Here is a 20,633-nt window from a genome sequence, read left to right as displayed (position 1 = left end):
GTTACTGATTAAAAACTTCAGAACACTGGGTAAAGTACTGCACATCTTTACTGAGAAAAATAAGAATGACAGGAAAGACCACAGAGATGTGTAGGTCTAGTTTGTCAAATAATAACAAAATGATGTCTTACACCTTTGTTTCTGTTTGTTTTTTCTATTTACAACATATATATATTGTTTTAACCTGCAATAATAGATTTTTGGCCACTTGGGGGGATGGTGCGAGAAGCTGTAAACACAACCTTGTAGGTTAAGATGCTGAATCTGTTAGCAATCATTTACCTTCTTGCGTATTCAGCCCATATGGAGCAACATCAGCATTTCATTGGAGTCATTTCTCTAGCCACCTGGTAAATGTAATGGATGATAAATATCCAGTGTCTTTTTGTTCCGTTTTTAATCTCCAACTCCTGCGGTAAATGTTTTGCTTCTAAATTCTCCATTTATTGTCAATCAAAAATATAAGCTAATATGTCAGCTCTCCTTGAATGTTCTCATGTTAACAAGTCAGTAAGGAAAGTGTTAAATGTTTCCGTTCCTTCTCCGTCTAAGTTGAATCATATTTAATGACTTGTTTTTTTCTCTGTCCTGATGGTGAACAAGTGCTCACCATATGCTGTTCCACTCTCTGAAGAGGTAACACTTAATTATCAATCCAACCGGATTACTGCTCAGGCCTGCCAGGAATGACGACTTGAATTAATGACACATGAAAAGCAATCTCCGCGCCCTGGAAGTCCAAGGCCTGCAAAGGCACCCACACCTCTGCACATAATAAACACCCCATCATTGTGATGAGCACTTTGCCTCCTACATCTTAAGATACGACCAGAACTGTAAATCTGCTCAACTTTCCCCCTTCCAGTTCATCTGGGTTTGGAGGGCATCCAAATTACTCTGTTGCTTTACTGTAACTCATGAAGCTTTCACTTAGAGGAGTACCGCAGAGAGGCTTCAGATGACACAGAAGAAAATTCCAGCAAGATCATTTTTCAATTTACTGATATAACAGCATTTTGTTGTCATTTCAACAATTTTCCTAACCAAAATGCAATTAATACTTATAATTTTTAAACATTTTAAACCTGTAATACCTAATATTTTCAAAAATGTGGGTGCAACAAAAACAAGTTGTGAAAAATATTGACATGTCATCATCTTTAAAGTAAATATAATGTTATAGGAAACCTATTTACACACCCAGCAGTTACAGAGTAACTTTATCACTTATTCTTAGTCATGTTTCTGGTCACCTGATGAATGCTAGTCCAATATTGACTCTCTTTTATCTCTGGTTTTGCTCTCGATCAACTTCTGGAGGAAATATGTTTGCTCTCTAGCTTCTAAATGCTAAACCGTATCTGTCATCTTTCTTATCAATTATTAATGTCTGAGCCCAAACCTAAAATAGTTGACCAACTAGGGAAGTATTTTGGTGTTAAGCTGCTGAATGGTACACTGTTAAGTATGTTTTGTGCTAAGCAGGTACTATATTGTACTATATATATATATTGTTTTTAGAGCAAAACAGTTGCCTGCTGTGGCCAAGAATGACACTATGAGAGTGAACCAAACTGTAAAGCTAATGGGAACTTCATATTCAGCCTTCTATATACACGGTTAATGGAAATATTGTCCTTAATAAAAAGAAAAAAATAATTAAAGCCAAAACAAAAAAAATCTACAATTACAATGAGGCAAACTCAGTCTGATGAACATAATGTGATAAGATTTAAACCTCCGAGCTTTACAACTATGACTTCAAATATGATAGATTGAATGGAATTGTAATAATAATTAAATTTGCCCACACATTTTGCAATAAAATGAGGAATCAACATCAGTGTTGGCAAAATGCAAAATATAATCGCTGTTTAAGTTCATTTGGGTCGGCTTTGGTAATGACTCCCTCCCACATGCTGATTCAGGGAGATGCACAGGTAGAAGTCATGCGCTGGTACAATAGTAGATAGATGTAGACATGCATGGTTCAATGATACAAGCTGTAAATGGCAGTATTTGCAGCCCTTGCTGTATCAGTCATTATGAATAAAATATGATGCGTGGTGTTATTCAGCAAAGGACTGGTGTACATCATTGCTGTGCCCTGTAAGTAATAACTGTCTTTCAGTACCCCTGTAGGATTGTTATAGAAACTAAGGAAATGTTATTGTTATGATTGGTGGAAAATACATGTACAGTGTCAAGCCCTTGGGTATATTTGCAGTTTCCCCCGCTTGAAAGGGATGGTACAGTCCATAGGAGGTTTTCACTGGGTTTCACTCATACAATGACCACAACTTTGTTTTCTTTTAAGTTCTTCTTTACTTTAGTTTTTGTTGTTTGCAGTACAGCATATGTAGTAAGGTTGTAAGGTGAAAAACCTTAAATGAAAAATAAAAATAATTACTGTAAATACAATCCACATGAAATAATAAATGCAAAAATACATGCCTTACATATATTTTTTAACACTTGTGAATATTGTTTTTCCTTTCTTAGTATATTTTTACGAATTATGTTTTTAAACAGTTTTTAACTTATGCAGTCTCATTAAAAATGCAAATATAATAGACTGAATTTTTAGCAGCATTCAAACCGTTTCTATCAAACCACATCTCTCAATAAACAAATCACATTCGTTTTTAACTCAACAATCATGTTGCTTTAGCTTGAGGACATCAAACAAACAAATGACACTGAACTAGAACGTACATTCTATACATTCTAACGTGCGCCACGAACGGCAAGTTGTATGACTCTTCTCTAACCACACAGTTCGTCTCTCACCGGCCGCCTCTCCAGCTTTTTATGGCTGCACCAGTGCTGCTTCTTTGTAGTTTCTTCTGCTGGTTCGTTGCTGCTGCTGGACGCGCGCTCTTTAGTTTGTCCCTCTCCAGCTTTGATTACCGCCCTCCTTTCAGGTGCGGTGCTTTTAAAGCTGCAGCGACGCTGATTAGGCAGGAGATTTAATAGTTTTGCAGTACTTTTCATCTATTGGGTACTATTCCAACTAAGCTATACTTTCCCTTATTGGCAATACTTGTGATCTTCAACAAACTGGAACATTTTTCATTTCATGTAATCGTTTATTTGAAGAAGGACAGTGCACATTGATGAACATTTAAAACAAATAATGCTTTAAAACGTAAACATGCCGGATTTGAGCTTTGAGCTCATTTCCACCCGTAGTCCCTCACATAACAGAGATACATGAGGCCATAAAGCATAGAAGACTTTCCCTTCAACACCCAAAAGACTGACAACGATTATGTAAATGATCCCTGTGAGGCAGCATTTGGAAGCAAATTAACAGCAACTATGATGTATCAAAACTGTTAATGAACATCCTTCAGTCTGTGACATCATTAAGAAATAATTTTCAACCAAGAAATCACAGTAGTTGCCATTGTTTTTCACTATATGCACAACTTTCAAGACAGCTTTTTAGTCAACATGACACAAAAATCCTCGAGGACACAGTGATCTAAAAACATCATTAGAATCACAGCAGAGGACATCCTCTTTGTCATTGCTACATAGGCACATTCTCTCTCTCTGTGCTTCATCAAAGGAGAGCATCGAAGAGCGTCTGCACTCCACTTGTGTTTTGGCTTTGGTCTCTTTGTACTTCTGAACTGAGCATTCATTATGCATAGGCATCAAAAAAGCCTCTAATGAAGATTTTATAATTGATCAAAACGGCAACATCAGCATATGCATAAGATTACCATGAGGCCACAGTTAAAAGGGGAACAACTAACAGGAATAGAAACAGGAAAAAGGCTGTACTGCCCTTCACTATAAGTCTAAAAAGACCCATGATATTTATTTTATTGCTCTGGATGTTTAATGCCTGAATCCAAATAGATTCATGTACCTGCTGAATATGTAGCAAGGGATAATTAGCAAGATTTCAAGGGACACCACTAAGCATATGAGCAGATTAACTAATTGGTTAGCTTGGCTGCCTCAGCATGATAATCAAAGTCAAGTTTCTTTGGATTTTTCAAACCCAACTTCAATTTCTAACAACATAGTGGTACGGTTTTTCAATTGGATGGTGGGTTGCTGTATACAATTGCTTGACGGGATAAATAAAGTTGTATTGAATTTAACAAAATTGAATTCAAGGAGTCCAGAGAGAGAAAAATGATTTTGGTTGTATGCCTGACCATTCAGGAATTATGGGACCCATACACACTACAACTAATCATTTTTCCTCTTATGATTAACTAACTTACTTAAATCCGTTTTGTCGTTTATGCGTTTTCTTGTCATTAACAGAGAGGCAGAAAAACATGATGAATGACATCATGAGTAATGAGCTGACTCTGGATTGTCAAATCTGCATAATAAATGCTCTTCTTAATTGAGACATTGCTTTGCCACATTTTTTGAGAAAATATATGAACACAGTTCTAAGTTCTACGCTAATTCATATACTTTTTATTAAACGTCATCAAAATACCACCATGAAGAAACATATTAAAAGCATGACCCTGATTTATTGTATTCATTTACTTTGTCAACAAAACATCCACCTTGACGTTTCTATGAATGTCAACCATGTGAAATATATGTTTTGATTTGCTATTTAACCACATATTCAGGGAATCTGTAAAGAAGTAAAACTATGATGAAGAATGTTGAATAAATCAGGTAGAATCAACAGCAAGTGGTTTTTCTTTGTGATTTTAACTTAAAAACAAACAAACCAAGCTCACTCTCTGGGTGCTAAGAGGATGTTGTGTCCTCAGCTAAACTAGCAATTTCCTCTTTCTGTTGTGTGAATGACAATGCACACGCATGAATGTTTTGTGTTCTGATTGAGGGACCTTGTGCTCAAACAGAAGATCGTTATTCTTCTCAGTTTTCATGATGTATAACAAAGGCTTGAATGGCTCTTCTGAAAGTATCTCAAATGTGTTTTTGTCATTAGTATTACATGTGATCATTTAAAAAAAATAAAGAATCCCTAGCGAAACATCAACATTATCTTTCATCTGAAGGGGATATGAAAAATAGTGGTTGGTATTTGCTCATATGCAAACATTCAGTGAGTAATCTGATCAAAGAAAAATGACAATACCCATATTACATGGACAGCACTGAGTTCACTGCTACTTTATTCATGTATATAATAGAGGAACTTCTGACTATGTTTGATAATCAAATGTCCTTTCATCGTCGAGCAGCTGTAACAATAAAAAGGTATTGTTGTTATTAATCTCATTGATAGAAATTCTGACTGCACAAGGATGGAAGCAAATATTAAGCTGAACAACCGAAAAAGCTCAGTCTTATTTAAATGGAAAGCAACATCAGGTATTTCTCAGAAATACCGACCTAAGACTTTTTACTACACTCGTCCATATTCCATGTTCATTTTTTAATTGGCCTTGTTTTTGTGTGTCAAATTGAATACATCTACTCAAGACCAAACAGTTAGCTAATGAGGATGTAACAATCAGAAATAATTTAAGCAGCTCTACACAGTGAAGGTCTCTGAAATCACTTGAGATGAAAACAACCTGCTCAGCAAGCCTTCTTGATGCAGCAGACAAAGTAACGCCAGGACGCTCCCCACAAAGCAACTTAAGAGAACAGCACTTAGAGGTATGTTTCTCCAAAAAGCCCGGAAGAGAGTCCAACTCGCCCGCTTCCCTTCTCCCTTGACTGACAGCAAACTCCAGAGGAGCCGCGCCGCAGGACACGCACACTGATCCAGTCTGACACACCTGACCTTTCCTGGGCCGCACGGCTGGCTCTCCGTGCTTCACGCCCTGCCCGGCTTAAAAAGGCCACACAACGCCAGGCAGGCAGTGCCATCCAAGCCCACCTCAGCTCCCCTACTGCCATCTCAAGAGCTGGCAAGGTGAGGACCTGGGACTGCGGAAAGAAAGCCACTCAATCTGAGAGGCTCTCAACCGAAAAACAAGGGTATGCCATCTGAATTTGGCAGTGATGAACACTTAGTATTCCCCATTGTACCCTTAGGTAGAGTTAAGATTTTATGGATTATTTATTGTAAAATTAACTATTCAACTGTACAAGGGTGTTTTTTTCTTATTTTGACCTTATATAGCATTTGAAATATTTTAATTAAGGCATTGCTCATACACAAAATTATTACGATTTTGCATTAAACCGTTAGTCATCTTAGTAATTATGCTGTGTTAGTGAGGGGGTCTAACAGTGTGTCTGCCAACAGGCTTGGTCGAGGCAGACTTATCTGAGAATAGATGCTGCGGGAGCCAGCTAAAGAACAAGGGATGCAGGCCTAAGTGCAGAATAGATGCTGCAGCTGTGAAATGAGGAGCTGTCGCATCCACTGAGCACTTTCCTGAGTAAAGGAAACACTTGGCACAGCAGAAATAAATCATGTGCTCATGTACTTCAGTGTACTGTAAGATGTTTTTTTCAAAACAGAAAAGGACATTTTTGTGTGTTTGTGACATTTGGTTTATGCTCTTTTCTAAATGTCAGTATCTCTGAGAACATGCAACTGACTTAAAGACTTTTAAAATGTATTTTCTCTTTTAATGAATAGTCTGCAATGCAATTTAAAGAATCAGTAACTCTAACTGCATTGAAAAATGCACACATCTATTCTGCCAAGTGAAAACACACACACACAGAAACACTTACACATTGCTCATGCAGTGACTGGTTCATTACAATGCGGTCGCCTTAAGTAATTGTACTGCATACATTTTCTCAAATTAGTAGTTAGCAATGGCAAATGCCTTTTCTACTGCAATCTCAACAGAAAATGTTAGAAGGAAAATGCATATCAAATAAACAGGTTCTACTTTTCTTTCACGCTCAGATATCTTTTGTCCATCTAAACCAAACATCTTTGGATAATCTGAAGTCAGTCATGAGATAAGATGGCATCTGATGTAAAGACTTTGTGTGATACAACAGCAGTGCTCCTGTTCTATAAGCCAGTGAGAACACCTCAAGGGACTAATCACACAATTTTCAAACCTTTATTTTACAATGCAGGGGAATCTGTGTGTATGGGTCAGGTTTGAGTTTGATACACCCTTATTATGGACAATTTAACCATTAATAAAACAGAGGGGGATACCATCAGAGTCAAAGAGTCAGTCACTTACCCTTTAACTTACAATTATGAATTCACAGTATGTTTGCTTTCATGAAACTCTCAGTCAGTGTTCAATAGGTGCAATTGGAGCTTTGATCCAGAGACAATGAAAACACTGCAGTGTGCCAAATTGGACTGCAGGCTTCCAAACAACATAATTTCTGCTGTGAAAAGGGATTCCTTTAAATGCATGAGTACAATTTGTGAATAGTGCAAATTGGTAGAATAACAGCACCAGCACAGCTGGACAGAAACAAGTCCATTGTGAGAGGCTGATGTGAACACAAAAGCCAAAACAGATTTCCTTTCTGAAGGTTAAGGAAAGTAAATGTTGCCGTGGTACAATATTTTCCTAGGATAAAACACTTATTCTACCTCCAACAAAGTGAGTTGGTTGCTGGGTTGCAATTAATTGCCATTTTACAATCAGTGTATTGTTTCTCACTTTCTGACTAAACTACATCACTCATTTGGGAACACCATCCCATCTAATACTCTTCACTTAACACAACAAATCACAACTTTGATTGTTTACATTTATCGTGGGGTTCTAGTGTTTGCATGCCTATTTGTACACATTTACCTTTTATTCCTCTGGGCTTCCTTCTTATCCATAATGACAGGTACACAGTTCGTCAGCTCGGTCCAGTCTGCATGCAGCCCGCAGCTCCAGCCGGTAGAGAACCGGGAGAAGAGCCAGGACTCCTCTTTCCCTGGTCGGTGACATGTGCATTTCTTCTGTCCTGGCTTGCAGTCGCACGGCTGCTCCAAGCGAATATTCCTCACCAAGTGCCTCCCGAAAGTGGTTCCTCCGGTCTTCTGGATGTGCAAAAACACTATCACGTCGTCCCCTTTGATGTTGAACTCCACGTGTCTGTCAAGGTCTCTTTCGGTGAAGTTGAATTTTGACGGTAGTTTAGGAGGGCTGTCATCCTCCAGGTCTTGATCTCTGTAGAAATCATCGCTGTCCTGGTACGGGATGGAAAGTAGGCTTACCCCCCTTAATTTCTCCTCAGCCTTAAAGTGGCACGAATTGCTGCCAGCGGGACATATGTACTGGTAGCCTATCATAACAAAAAGGACAGCTAAGATAGGCACCAAGATGAGCTTACTGGATCTATCGTCCATCATATCGAGATAGTTTCTTCATTCCATTACTGTGAATAATAAGTAGCACCCACGGGTTCTTCGGGGATCGATAGACTAATGCTCCATGTCTCAGAAAAGACTAAAGGTGCCTATTAGGTGCAACATGTTGATCAGATAATAACACCCTCCGAGGACATAATCGGCACAAAAGGGAGAAGTCCACCTTTTGGTTTCTTAAATACTGCACTGCGCTGGAAATCTTGTCTAAAGTCAAGAGTCATGGCATTCAAATTGCGGGCTGTCCAACTTCTGAAGCCGGTGTGGAGCTGCATCCGAGCCGACGACTCTCATACTCCGGTATCAAGTTTAAAATGAGGCAGCGGATGATGAGAGTTTTTAGGTTTGACCCCTTCCTTGTGTGTTTTCCCGAGGTGATCCCAGTCTAAATCGCAGTGTGGCTCGTTTCGGTGATAAGACTTACTTCAGCAGAGATGTGTGGGGCTGGATCCTCCGGCAGTGTCCTCGGCGGTCTGACTGACTGACTGAAGCAGAGAGGAAGCTGCTGCATCCAAGCCGACAGATATGCGTTATGCTCTCGCTGTGGTTGGGCTGGGAGAGCTCTATAGGCTGCATCCCATCCTGTCCACCCCATAATCTTGTGCAAAGCCAGAAGCACACGGACACTGAACTGAGGCAACATGGAGATTTTAACCACATAAATATAAAATCCACTCTAACTTTTTAAAGTGCATTCATCAGAGTTAGACCTTTGATGATTTAAAAAAAAGCACTGGTCTCTATGCTTATAGCTTGTGCAAGGATACAGCCCATCCTTTTTAAATACATACATCTGTTTAAAAAGAAGGAAAAAAGGAAAAGGAAAATAGACATAGAGAGACAATAAAAAATAAACATCTGGTTTCTTTGCAGCAATAGCTTAATGGTTATGTTCAGAAATCCATTTGAACAATAACATTGATACATATCTTTTACGAATGTATTATCTTTTGATTAACTGATCTTCATTTATTGTCAATGGTGGCATACATTATTGCATTTCTTCTACAAAGTACTTCATACAATTACACACAAATATTAGAAATCAAACTAAAAGATGAGAACAAAAGAAAAAGAAGGTGTAAGCTACAAAGGCTACATTATCAAATTAGAAATATGTTTTTTAAGGTATTGTAGATGACCATAGTTGATGGCTTTCTGATTCATAAATCCTTTAAGTGTTTCTAAGTAGGCTATCATTTCATTTCATGCATGAAGTGTTGAAAATTGGATTTTCTTTCAGGCCATTTGCATTTATGGATATACACTAATATAAAAGGAGAAACATATTTAATATAAATTACCGAAATGCTTCCAGATCCTATTCCCATAATAAAGATGAACATAATTGTTTCTGCAAGTCCAATATTTATTCAAAAAATAATTCCTACAGTGGAAATAAACATACCTAAGACCTTGTGTGTATATATATATATATATATATATATATATATATATATATATATATATATATATATATATAAATATTAGTCCTACTGCATACAAATTATTATTATTTTTAAGATTGTGGATGCAGTGAACCTATACGTTGACAGTACACTGCATGTCGTATTGCTACTCTGCCAACCTTTCTCTATATGGTTCTGCATAAGCAGCCACAAACAAGCCACAAACACAGACAGGGTGGGAACAGACCAACCAAGTTAACACTATGGAAAGGATAACATTCATCCTTAAGAAACCAAACACATAGCTGATAATAGATGGAGAAAATGCATTCCATATTGCAAAAACATAAATTGTATTATTAGTGTGGGTGTTGGGGCTAAAGCACTGAGCATGTTTTCTTTTGCTCCAGCGTATGCTGATGATTTTTTGTTATGCTGACCTGCTTATTATACCATGTAAATATGTACATGTCCACAAGTAAGTGTGTGTTAGTGTGTAGGAATTATGTGTTACATCATCCCCATGTTTTGTTTAACCTATGAACCTGTTATCAGCTCTAATTTAACTTTAAATATATTACCGCTTACTTTTTATTTTATTTGTATTTATGTATTCATTGTTATTTCATTTTGTATTTCAGTTTTGTTTATTCCTGTTTCTTTGTTGTGATCTGCCTAAACTTTATGAAGAACAAATGAGTTTGTATTCTGAACAAAGGGCATCTGTTTAAATAAATTAACCGATAATGTTAATGATAATGAATGCTGCTCTTAAGTAGCCTACTTCTTCTAACAAAGACAAAACATCTCTAGGCTATAACATTACACTAGCACACCAACTCACTCAGTGCACTCAGCAGTGTGACGTTGGCTGCTGCAACATGCTCCAGTGTTTGGTTGATGTTTGAGCCTCAGCCTCTTTAGCTGTCTACCGCTGTGCCAGAATAAATTACAGCTTTACCGTCCGGTTTTTTAATACTTTAGGCTGACTATTAATTATTGTGCTCATGCAAACACGGTGACAACACGTAAGTTAAAATAATGAAACGATTTGATTTGTTTTCATTTCATAATTGTTTCTAACACGTATAACGGTTAGCGCGAGCCACTACAATACGCTGCTACCCCGGCAACTAAGTTAGCTAGCTGTGCTGTTCGCTGCCCAAATAAATGAAGCTGGCTTTGTATGGAAGTGGCCAGCATCGCTAACGGGGTGAGGGATATGTTATTTGTAACACAGCCTACTAATGGTTAAGTATTGTATTGTACACAGCTTTGTAGCAGGTGATCTTTGTAGTCTCTAAATCACGGAAGTATAACGTTTTCATTCACGACAGGCTGTTTACTTTTATGCTACAGCTAACTTCAGTCGGTCTTACCCAATTGCACGTACGTTATTTTAGTAGTAGTAAGAAGTAAGGTCTAGTTAGAAATACAGGTCAATGCTATTTCACATGTAGCTAGCATATTCCGCAACCATGTACTGATTGTGTATCATGTTGGAGGGCTTTGATACAAGTCTACCTACACCGGTGTTTCTTGTTAACTTAATAACATAGTAGAGTAACTACGTGGCACTGACTGGCACTTCTCAAAAGGCAAAAATAACTAGCTAAGGTTAACCTCTACTGACGACGCTGGTGTTTGCTTTCTGCCACTGTAGGTTCATGTTACGTCTCTCCAGAGAAAATGAGGAACGTTATTGTGCTGTCCCTGCTGCTGCTGCTGCTGAATATACATCATGTCACATCGGCACCCAAAGGTGTCACTGCCAGTCTTAGAGCAAAGTGGAGCATGACGCCTTTCCTGTTGGAAACAAGGTACTCACCCCTCCACATCATGCTGCACTCAGAGCTACAGACAGGGGCACAGCCAGGATCTCAGGGTTGGGATCACTAGGCCAAAGCCCCCTAATTGCATATTTTATACCCCTTAAAATATGTATTTGTTTAGTTGAAGATATCATTATGTAACATTTCAGCATTGATATATCTCAAACATCTAAACCTATGTTGTGTTAATATGTGTACTTGCATTAACCCAAATGTTTCCAACAAGTTTAAAACCTAGAGAAATGTGACATTTTATTCAATTGATCTCTCGTTATGGCACATTATGGTTGTCGGCCAGAAGCTGTCATACATTTACTTTTTTATCAAGATTCAACACATTTTTAACAACAATTTTTAGAACGTAATTGTTTTAACTATATGTTTTTACTGAATAAAGGATTTTAGTCATCAGACTTCACCCTCCTAGGTTTTCAGAGAAGCTGAGCAAACTTAACAAACTTGAAAATGTATTGGGGGGAAAAGATAATCTTAAATCAAAATTCAATTGTGTAATAAAGTGCAGTTTTAGCTAATTATATCTTAGATTTTCATACATAATGAGCTTAAATAGCAGCCAAAAGTTGTTCATATGTTTAAAATTCTCCTTTTATGGTGTTACTAAAAATATTGGTCATGCCTGTAATGGCCGACTTATTATCTTAAAATATAAAAAGATTATGTGGCAGACAGAAAATGTTTACTTAAGTCCATACTGTGCTGGCTACTGAATAATGCTAACTAATATGTTCCTTTGCAGTGAGTTTATTGCAGAAGATGGGAATGAGAAATTCTGGCAGTTTGTTGACACAGTGAAAGAGCTCACCGTATACAAGCAAGGAGGTATGTTGTGTAAATCCAAAATTGATTTTAATTTTTGATACTCCTGAGAGGTCTGCTTCTCTTAAAAAAAAAACTAATTATTTCTAAATTGTGTTGATGTGTCTCAGAGTCTGTGCGGTCGTACTACAACTTGATCATTAAGAAGGCTGGCCAGTTCCTCACAGATCTTCAAGTTAATCTCCTCAAATTCGCTATGTCCCTACGGTCGTACTCACCAGCTGTTCATGCATCCCAGCAGGTATGTTGTAATTACAATAGTATCATTATTTCATAACTCTCTCAAGAGCTGCATCGTAACATTACAGTGAGCCAGCTCCACTTCCTTAGCGCTTGTTATATTGTACGTCTAACCAATTATTGACCAAGGTAGCTCTGCAGGCCTTACTTACAGTGTTTTTCAATTTCTTTGACACATTTCATTGAATTAATGGTAGTGAAAACTTCTACTTTATTATTTCAAAATTCTTTATTTAAATGACATTAGTTTTTAAATATATTACTCAGTAAGCTGCTGTGAACTATAGTTGATGATAATACTGGGTGACTCTTAATGAAATGTAAGCACACTGTGTTCACAGTTCCTTAGCCTATACATTGCAGCTTCAGCAATGATGAGGAGTAATTTCATTTTGGTGACAGCAATGCACTGGTTGATGAATTTCTCTAATCTGAAAAGATGTTTAGCACTTGAATGTATAATAGTCTTTTGTTGCTGAAATGAAGTGGGATTGAGAATATCGAGGATAAATAAATCAATTTAGCTGTGATTCAGTTTGTCCCATTTTAAAGAGTGAGGGGTAGATGCTAGACCCTAGCAGGGTCATGTTGTTGTTTGTGTGTTATGGATCATTCCTTCACTCCTCCACGCTCTTTTACAGATAGCCAGTGATGAGCCTCCGCCTGAGGCTTGCCCTGCCTTTGTCTCCATTCATGGTCAGCATAGCTGCAGCACCAAGGACATCAAGAAGCTCCTGAAGGCAGCTGCAGGCAGGTAACACTGAATACACTGGCTTGCCCTCTGTCGATAAACTCTATCTGTATAACAGACAAATATGAATAGTTTCACAGTACATTTTTATATGAGTGAAGCTTTACTGACTTTATTTTCTTCTGTAAGAAACGTAATAATTGTATTCATGAAACGTCTTTAATAATATTTAAAAAATGTTTGCAGGCCCATACCACATTTATACAAGAATGACCACACATATCCAGGAGTCAATACCACAGAAGTGCCAGTGGTTATCCTCTACGCTGAGATTGGAACCAAGAAGTTCACCTTGTTTCATAAGGTGCTGTCAGAGAGGGCTGCAGAGGGAACGCTCGTATACGTGCTGCGGCATTTCGTAGTGGTGAGTAGCAATTTATCCACTGATTCAATGTTATGATTCCTGTTAGTAACAGTGAAAACATGTATCTCGTCATCATCATTTGAAAAAAAGGATAAGGCTTGTGATATTCATTTTCTTTCTGATTATCAACAAAGTAAATTAAAGTGTCACAACTACCAATTAATTGATCTTGCTTACAAGTATTGCCTGCACAGCCAAAGCTAAATATAGCTCATTCCTCTTTGCTATAATACCCTTCTGTTTTATCTTTACTTTAATGGCATTTTTGCAACAGTCGATTCCTCAAAAAGTAACGGATCATACAAATGTCTTTGAAGGAATGAAAGGTGTTCTTCTTTAAGATGTTGTTGAAAAAGCAGCATGGGTGTGAAAGGCATATGAAAGCATGATGCAGTGCTTTGCATTTCAGTGTCAAGGTTCAATGTGGGTCAATCTTTCTTCTGTACAGTATGGGGCCCATGTTTTTCTGTTCCCACTGGTAAATTGGATTATAAAATAACTTTTAATGACTGTGTAGCAGAAAAGACTCCTGGTCAACAAGGGTTAACAGTTGGTCCATCATCTTTAGCTATAAAATGGCCAAAAGATCCTGGACATCACAGCAATATGCAATACACTTGGCACTGATGTTTGATGATAAAGTCTGATTTAAATCCAGGGTTCTGAAAGGTTTCTGATGGGGTTCAGGTCAGGGCTCTGTGCAAGGCAGTCAAGTGTTAACTCTTTTCTTAATTGGAATAAGTTGAGCCCAAACAATAAAACCCTATCCAAGAACATTAGTCCTCCACAAAACGAGTCCAATAATGGTGTGCTTTACACAAGCTGACTCTTGCATTGCTAATCGTGGTGTTTGGCATGTGTGCTGCTGTTTAGCCATAGAGACCCTTATCAGTTCTGACTAACAGGGGTGGAGCGCTATTTGTTTAAGTCCTGAAGTACGATTAAGTAGTGGCTCGTTTTGAAGGCAAGTGGCAAGTTGGATCTGTACATTCATAACCCTTACTACAGTAACAGTGGTTTAGAAACATTAGCCAGCAACGGATACATGCCTAATCTATGTTATTTAAATCGACATATTGACCAAATTGGCAAAGAATAATATGTAATGTGGTTAAAGCAGAAAAGTCAGTAAAAGTCTGCATCGGTTTATAAATTAGTGTGCAAGGGTCTTACAGCAAAAGCTATCCACAGCTGCTTTATAGTATGAGAAGCTTCTCCTTCAGTTCAACACATGGCGTTTTGTTTGGGTGGGCTCCTGCAGCACTGCACCTATGCCCACTAAACTGATCATGTGCTGACGTTGCTTCAGGAGGCATTTTGGAAATCTGTAGTGACTGCTGCAACTTTCAAGTAAAGCCAATTTTTGTGCGTCAGCATTCAACCTACTGCTGTGCAGCTAAGTTGTTGTTGCTCCTAGGCATTTCTGTTTCACAATAACAGCACTTACAGTGTACTCTGGCAATATCTAGCAGACCACCAATGTAATTATCTTATTAAAGAAGAAATCTTATCACAGTGCCTCTTTGAAAGTATCTTTACTGTTACCTACTCCACTCCCAATGTCTGAATGGAGATCATAATGTCTGTATGCTTGATTAGATTTGCCTGCCAGCTAAACCCACTAATAAGAACAGCTGTTTACATAATGTTTTTATTCAATTTTATATAGGTATAGGCAGACAGCATTTCCCATGGGATGTGTCTGCAGTCTATTATCACAGTACTTTTGACAGAAAGCATGTAAACCGAACTCTTTTCATTAAAGCCTTTTCTCCGCTTCCCTCTGCTCGCAGAATCCAAAGCCTCAAAAGATGCTTTTATCTGGGTACGCTGTTGAGCTGGCTATCAAAAGCACTGAATACAAAGCTGTGGATGACACCAAAGTAAAAGGTCAGTTTGTGACTTATCAAACATTCTGTGCTGGACTCAGCTGAGTCCACGGCAATACAACTAACATCTTGTGCTTTGTAGATTCACTTGTAAACGCGGAGGATGATAATACCGATGAAGTCCAAGGGTTCGTCTTTGGAACGTTAAAGTGAGTTGCTAAAGTGGAACATGTAATTTTACCCAAAATACTTTTTCTCTATTGCCCTTTCTAGTATTTTAACGTGCTTTTGGTGACTTAATGATGAAAACATATTTGTATATGGATCTTCCTTTTTTGTTTTTCCTCTCTTAAGGAAATCTCACCCTGAACTCCAGGAGAATCTTGTCGAGCTTCGAAAACATCTCCTGGAGAGTACCAATGACATGGTTCCTCTCAAAGTGTGGGAAATGCAAGGTATCTATTTTCTGTTTGAGTTGTTTGTTAATTTGTTTGTTTTAGATTTGCTGCATATTATAATGCTATTGTTGACTGGAGATTATTTATTTGTTGTGTTATTGTCTTCGACTGAACACTGCATATGGAGTGACATTTCCATTGCATATGTTTCATTTGTTTAACATAATGTGCATTTGTAAATGTTGATGAATTGATTGATCTCCACAGATCTGAGTGTCCAGGCAGCTGCCAGAATCCTGTCCGTGCCAAAGTACGACGCTCTGAAGCTAATGCGAGACCTCAGTCAGAACTTCCCAAGCAAAGCCAGGTCTGAAAGTTCATCTGATTTTCTCTTTCTGGCCGACTGGATAACACATTTGGGACCATTCCAAAATCCATATTGTTAGGAGCCTACTCTGTGTTACAATGTGTGAATGGAGGCACAACAGACGCTGTTATTAATGTGCACATGAAATATGTCTTCTATTAAACCATTCATTTGAGCATTATCCACAATAAATACAACTCAAATACAGAGATGGAATCAGCTTGTTGATGTGTGCTTATTTTGGCTTAGGCAGTTTGTAATAACTCCAAAAAGTGCTGAGTAAGAGTCAGGTGTTTATAGGGAATTGACCATCTTGAGGGCCGACAGATTTTTGAAGATTAAAACTGGCATTTTATTGCCAGCTTGGGATGTGGTAAAAGCTGATGGTGACTGTACATGTTTTACTGTTCCCACAGATCACTGACAAGAGTGGCCGTAAAGCAGGAAATGAGAAAAGAAATTGAGGAGAACCAAAAGGTGTGGTATAATAAGCCGTGTTTCCACATTACAGTGCAGGAGGCTGTCTTTGAGAACATCCTTAGCCATTGTACACGTTTTATTTGAACTATGAGTTACTAATCCGTGTTAAACAACATCAGATGTGACATTTTATTTTCCCCCTTCTTCTTAACGGACATTTAATCCCTTGTAAATACAGCTTTATCCTCTGCACCTATTTTCTTGTGGAAACATCAGACATTAAAGGTAGAAAGGGAAAAGGTTTTGGCATTCGACTAAAAACGTTGAGCTTTTTCTTTCAGAGTCTCGGTGAGACCGTTGGTGTTCACCCGGGAGACGGGGAGCTCTTCATCAACGGACTGCACATTGATCTGGACGTTCACAACCCTTTCAGGTAGGAACACAGCAGGGGGGAGCAGGTCTGTCTCTGCTCTCCCCAGGGAGCCACAGACCTTTGCTCTGCCTCAGTAATCCTGTTGCAACAAGATCAAAGTTTAGTGCGCCGCAAAACCTCACTGCTAATTTGTATGAAAAAGGAAAAACTAACTTGTGGATTTTTTTTTTACAGCATTTTAGACATCCTCAGAGGAGAGGCCAGGGTCCTGGAGGGGCTTCATAACCTGGGCATTAAAGGAGAACATCAGGGCAAGCTGCTGAGGTTACCTGTGAACGCTGTGGATGACAGTTATGCCTTAGATATCAGAGATCCAGCTATAATGGTGAGTCCTGTCCAAAAGCATTATTCTTCTGGCTCACATCCACACTGTAGGGGCTTTTTATTCTTTTTACCAGTGTGTGAATTAGTCTATCAGTCATCAGGCTATTGCAGCAGTCTCCAGCCTGCCAGAAACTCCAGGTATTAAATTAGAGATTCAGCCAAGAAAAGCTATCAAATTAAAGACTTTTTCATTTTAGCCCCTCTGGTTATTTTAATATTCCCTGAACTAGAAAAAGGGCAGAGAAATTACATTTTTAAGTATTTCCATATTCAACCAAGAGGTCTGTCGGTTAAGCTTTTGTCTCCCCTTCTAGGTATGGAGTGTGTGTAACATTAGGTTGTTAAGAAAGGCACACACATACACATACACATACACACACACACACATACAGTACACACACACACACACACAGAGAGTGTAGAGAGATAAGGATAGTGTGCCAGAGAGGCAAACGTTTGCACCGTGGGGAGGCTTATACCCAAAGTTACAGAGAGGAAAACCACTGTTAGTGCCAGTTTGGAAATGATGGATCGTTTTGCCATTATCATTATAGTCATTTATCATAAAGAGCCAAATGTAATACCTTACTACTGAAGAAGAGCTTTAAACAAGTGTACATGTTAAATTCTGTCCACCAAACTGTTCACTGTGCAATGCAAGAGCGTTGTTTACATGCATGCAGTTACCTGTATATTGAGAAGAGGTTACTCTGTCCTTGCATTGTATTTATTTGATTTATTTATACTATTAGAGACTTATGTGTCTGAAAAAAAGGTCACATTGAATTGACTATGTACATTGTGGTTTAATATAACAGGTGTGAAGCAGGAAAGGGAATATTAGAAAAGTAACCTGTTCGATATCTTGGTGCTTTAGACAAATAACAGGGTATGCTTATCACCACACTCATAATGTAAAGTACAGGGTGAACCTGCTGTTGGAAATTCATATCTTGCTGCAGGAGGTTGCAGATACAGAGAGTACTAGGTCAAACAAAAGCATACCAAGTATTTATATACTGACACATTTGTTTTCAGAGAACGCTAAGTATTCTTGTGTGTCTGAAGTTGTGTCATTCAATATTCAAAGGTTTATTGTCATGACATATACAAAACGACGGTGTAATTATGTTACGTATGAAAAGCTTAGATCGCAGGTTCCTCAACAGTCTTTCTTCACGCGGATGTTAAAAACCCAGATAAAAAAGCTAGTATTTAGATTTCTTTGATGGGTACAATGTCACAAAAGCGCATTGAGCACCAGGAAAAGCGCTATGTAAATCAAATGTAGTGTTATAATTATTATTATAATTATTATAACCATTTGAGAAATGTAAGCACAATGTAGAAAAACACCATTCAGAGATATTTCTACTCTTGCTGATCTGTTACTTGTATTTAACTCACGAATATCACATGTTCACACATTCCGCCTATCTTCATGCCCTTTCCAGTGGATAAACGACATAGAGAACGACCCTCCCTACCACAGCTGGCCGACAGGCGTTCAGGAGCTCCTCAGAGCCACTTTTCCAGGAGTCATCCGGCAGATCAGACGCAATTTCTTCAACCTGGTGAGTCCCCTGATGGCCGGAAATGCTGCAGGGTAGTGGCGATAAAGAGTGTGGCATTGAGAAAGGTCTTCATTGTATTGAAACTGTAAAACTCTTCGGATGCTTCGGACTCTTTTCTGCTAGACAAGGTCAATACAAAAAATGTAATCAAGGGTTTCTTGCAATCCTAACATTCCAGTTAGTACATTCAGAGAAATGGAATGCTGAGTACATTTTGAATACCTAACATGTGTATTATCCAAACTGTGTTTTGTTGTGTCTGCTCAACTCTTATTCATTTATGATGCGAGTTGAATTATGAGCATATGGTAAGGTATGATGATTCAGATTTGACGATGCCTCTGATTTTAGGTGCTGTTCCTAGATCCAGTACGGGAAGAAAGTGTTGAGCTGGTGAAGCTAGCAGAGCTTTTCTACAAGCATAATATCCCACTGAGGTTGGTGCTGTTATTCCTCGCATCTCCACAGCTGTTTATATGGTCCACCCTTAGCATTTATAATCTTAACCAGGTAGTGATTCTCATTTCACCTGCAAATTGCAAACTTGTTGTGTGCCCCCCCCCCCCCCCCCTCCTGTAGAATTGGATTTGTGTTTGTTGTCAACACTAAGGATGAGATTGATGGCGCCTCAGATGCAGGGGTTGGATTTTACAGACTGCTGAACTACATCGCAGACGAGTATGATTTATCCCAGGCTCTGATATCCATGGTCTCAGTAAGTATATCACATGTCTACATTTGTATTGTTTTAGAAAGCAGTTTTTTAACAACATCTAATCTAAACAAACTCCACGCCAGTTCAAATCTCTTCGTGCCTCAGAAGTCAGTTTATGTTATTGTGCCTTGTGTTCCCATGGTTTGAGACATTATTGTACTAGATGAGTCAGTTGGATTTTGCCTCTGGTAACATCTCTTTGAAATAGCCACTGTTTGGAACTATTGACAGTTCCAGGTGTCTGAGACGGTGAACTCGATCTGACTTTCCACTCTCCTACAGTTGTACAACAAAGTAGATGTCGGGGAGACGCTGTCTGTTGACACAATCTCTGATTACCTGAAGAGAAAATTCCCTAAAACCGATGCTGAAAGGATTCTCAGTGTAGAATCTGAGTATGATGACAAAAGAAAGGTAAGGATATAGAAATGAGCTCTCCCTCTTGTCTCTTTTATATTAACTGGTTGTAAGAATCAATTTAAACTAATAATCAGGAGCAGCCAAAGATTAAATCATTGATTTGTGTGCTCCAGGAGGGTGCCTTGTTCTACAAAAGGAGTGGCCTTGGTGCCCTACCGTTGGCTTTATTTAATGGAGTCCCCTTGAGCCCCGAAGAGATGGATCCAGAGGAGCTGGAGACCATTATCCTGCAGCGCATTATGGACACCACCAACGCCTTCCAGAGAGCTGTCTTTATGGTACCACACTAAATCTTCGACAGAATCTGTACAGAAAGTGACTCACGCTTCATGTTCCACCTGCCAGACCTACATCTTTCTGAGTCAGGAGCAGAACATTTAGATAAATATAGAAAATGATACACAGTGTTAGTGAAATGAAGTAGAGAAACCCTAGATAATTGCACCATTAGCAGTTTGTC

General features: G+C 38.5%; 2 protein-coding genes across 3 annotated transcripts in view; one reads left to right on the top strand and one right to left on the bottom strand.

Annotated features, from left to right (window-relative positions):
• Positions 1–8,827, bottom strand: part of hs6st3b (heparan sulfate 6-O-sulfotransferase 3b) — a 66,151-nt gene extending 57,324 nt beyond the window's left edge. Inside the window, exon 1 of the mRNA XM_034128663.1 lies at positions 7,698–8,827. Coding sequence (XP_033984554.1) covers positions 7,698–8,245 — 548 coding nt within the window. The 5' untranslated portion in view covers positions 8,246–8,827. The remainder of the gene's footprint in view (positions 1–7,697) is intronic.
• Positions 8,828–10,761: 1,934 nt separating this feature from the next.
• uggt2 (UDP-glucose glycoprotein glucosyltransferase 2) overlaps positions 10,762–20,633 on the top strand; it is a 35,621-nt gene continuing 25,749 nt past the window's right edge. For both annotated transcript variants that reach the window (XM_034128661.1, XM_034128659.1), the window contains exons 1-18: positions 10,762–10,882; positions 11,333–11,489; positions 12,259–12,341; positions 12,449–12,579; positions 13,220–13,332; positions 13,516–13,693; positions 15,487–15,583; positions 15,665–15,731; positions 15,877–15,977; positions 16,188–16,287; positions 16,704–16,764; positions 17,049–17,140; positions 17,315–17,465; positions 18,919–19,038; positions 19,390–19,475; positions 19,618–19,753; positions 20,036–20,167; positions 20,287–20,451. In XM_034128661.1, the coding sequence (XP_033984552.1) occupies positions 11,359–11,489; positions 12,259–12,341; positions 12,449–12,579; positions 13,220–13,332; positions 13,516–13,693; positions 15,487–15,583; positions 15,665–15,731; positions 15,877–15,977; positions 16,188–16,287; positions 16,704–16,764; positions 17,049–17,140; positions 17,315–17,465; positions 18,919–19,038; positions 19,390–19,475; positions 19,618–19,753; positions 20,036–20,167; positions 20,287–20,451 (1,944 nt within the window). In that variant the 5' untranslated portion in view covers positions 10,762–10,882; positions 11,333–11,358. The remainder of the gene's footprint in view (positions 10,883–11,332; positions 11,490–12,258; positions 12,342–12,448; positions 12,580–13,219; positions 13,333–13,515; positions 13,694–15,486; positions 15,584–15,664; positions 15,732–15,876; positions 15,978–16,187; positions 16,288–16,703; positions 16,765–17,048; positions 17,141–17,314; positions 17,466–18,918; positions 19,039–19,389; positions 19,476–19,617; positions 19,754–20,035; positions 20,168–20,286; positions 20,452–20,633) is intronic.

The sequence above is a fragment of the Trematomus bernacchii genome, unplaced genomic scaffold, assembly GCF_902827165.1.
Source record: "Trematomus bernacchii unplaced genomic scaffold, fTreBer1.1, whole genome shotgun sequence".
NCBI lineage: Eukaryota > Metazoa > Chordata > Actinopteri > Perciformes > Nototheniidae > Trematomus > Trematomus bernacchii.
Note: the sequence above shows the minus strand (reverse complement) of the source record. Positions and strands in the feature narration are given on the sequence as shown.